This window comes from Eurytemora carolleeae, unplaced genomic scaffold (assembly GCF_000591075.1).
Source record: "Eurytemora carolleeae unplaced genomic scaffold, Eaff_2.0 scaffold1657, whole genome shotgun sequence".
In the NCBI taxonomy this organism is placed as follows: Eukaryota; Metazoa; Arthropoda; class Copepoda; order Calanoida; family Temoridae; genus Eurytemora; species Eurytemora carolleeae.
Genome location: NW_019402119.1, coordinates 42,731 through 44,641, shown reverse-complemented (window position 1 = coordinate 44,641; position 1,911 = coordinate 42,731). Strand labels below are relative to the sequence as shown.

Sequence of the window (1,911 nt, the reverse complement as noted above, 5' to 3'; positions counted from 1 at the left end):
GTGCGCACCTTTTGTACTGCAGTGTACTGTCTCTGGGCGGTAATGTAAACACAAGACGGATTTCGAAGCCTGGCATGGAATCCATTTTTCATATAAAAAATCAATGAAATATTCTGGTCATAGGAAACTATTATGTGAATTATCAAAATTAACAAAATTTAATGCTTTTAACCTCCTCGGATACTAAACAAACACTGATGCATCTCTTCTTGTTTACAAATTCCACCCAGAGTGAACTGGTTTCAATATGTACGCAGAATATAGGCAACTGCAAATAACTTTCCTTACATTATAACCTTGGCTCGAACTAAGATCTACCTTTAAACGTTCTGACTCGTGTTAAAAACTTAAAAGGGACGTAGATTATCTCAGATCAAATGCTCTTGAAAAAAGAGTTAAAGAGCAGAAGATCATGTATTTTACTATGTAAGCTGCAGAAATAAAACTGAATAAATGGGGGGATTTTATACTTCCCGCCCATTTTCTTTTTATTGGAGTCTGATATCATCTCTTATCAAAATGTCCGTCCAATCAGAATGTCGGAGGCCTAGGGAAGCTGGCAGGTGTTCGCCGCCGCCCACTGCGGTTTGATATCACATTATATGACGTCAGGAGGCTCCGTGCCGGGTGGGATAAATCCGCGAGGTGGCTGAGATAGAAAAATCCGCAAGATTGGTGGTGGTGTAAGGTCGGTACGAGCCGGGGAGGGAGAGCAGACCCCGCCCCCAATACTGGGAGCTGATATCTTTCTGGAGTTGATCATCAGTTGTAGAGAAAGGTAGAGTGCGCAACCCGTTCTACGCACGTACAATCTTGATCAGGCAGGCGCTCCAGCCCAGGCTAGTGACATTAATCAAATTTAGTGATAATATCGGAGATAAAAGTGATGCTGGGATTCCATCTTGAAGAAAATACGAAAAGATATTTTTAATGTTGTACCCAGAGAAAACTATTCTCAATATGATGGAAAGTGCGCTGGCTGAGACAATGGTAATTATCATCATTAAGCTCATTAAGCTCATTATCAATGACCTCATTAGCTTATAATTAAGATTATATAGGATGGTCAAAATATTTATTGTATAATTTCTTAAAATATCGATAAAATGTTTGTTTTTCAAATTCTCCCCTTGATAAAAGAAAATAGATAAAATCCATTTTCCTTTTCTTCCTTTTTTAACTTAACCAATCTTTGCCACATCCTCATTATTATCCTCATTTTCGTCCATTCATCCTCATTATCTTCCTCATCCTCATCCTCATTATTATTATCCTCATCCTCACTATTATCCTCATCCTAATTCTCATTTTCGTCCATTCATCCACATTCTTATCCTCATCCTCATCCTCATCCTCATCCTCATCCTCATCCTCATCCTCATCCTCATCCTCATCCTCATCCACATCCTCATCCTCATCCTCATCCTCATCCTCATCCTCCATAATTTTGCATCTACAAATTTATTCAATGTTTAAGAAAATTATTAATTATGAAGCTGACCAAAATATCTAATATTCGGGTGCAGTGAATAACAAACAAAGCAGACAGTAATAATAAACATATGTTTTTCCGCTAAACCATAAATTGATTTTAATACGTTGAAATAGAAATATAACGATCTAATTCATGCTAATTATATGGTTGTAAAACTAATTAAAAGTTAAATTAAATTTTGCAAACAAATTAACATTATTCGCTAGTATGAACAAAATGAAAGTTAAAGTGAAAGATTGAAACAAATATATTTTCAAACCATTTGGGAAAAAAAGCATTGTCATCGATCGCAAAATTATTTCCTATTAAAAATAATGTTTTTTGCAAACTCCATCAAGTGTATTTTGTAGAAAACAATGATTTGAGTTTGGGTTTTGAGGCGGGGCAATGATTTTCAAAAGCTGAAGGGTTGGTCG

At 36.2% G+C, this 1,911-nt stretch overlaps 1 protein-coding gene across 4 annotated transcripts in view; it reads left to right on the top strand.

Annotated features, from left to right (window-relative positions):
- The first annotated feature begins 659 nt into the window (after positions 1-659).
- Positions 660-1,911, top strand: part of LOC111717914 (protein dead ringer) — a 37,236-nt gene continuing 35,984 nt past the window's right edge. For 2 of the 4 annotated variants that reach the window (XM_023493379.1, XM_023493378.1), the window contains exon 1: positions 662-990. In XM_023493379.1, the coding sequence (XP_023349147.1) occupies positions 931-990 (60 nt within the window). In that variant the 5' untranslated portion in view covers positions 662-930. Of the gene's footprint in view, positions 991-1,911 lie in introns of all 4 variants that reach the window. The other 2 variants (XM_023493381.1, XM_023493377.1) reach the window with 2 other exon arrangements.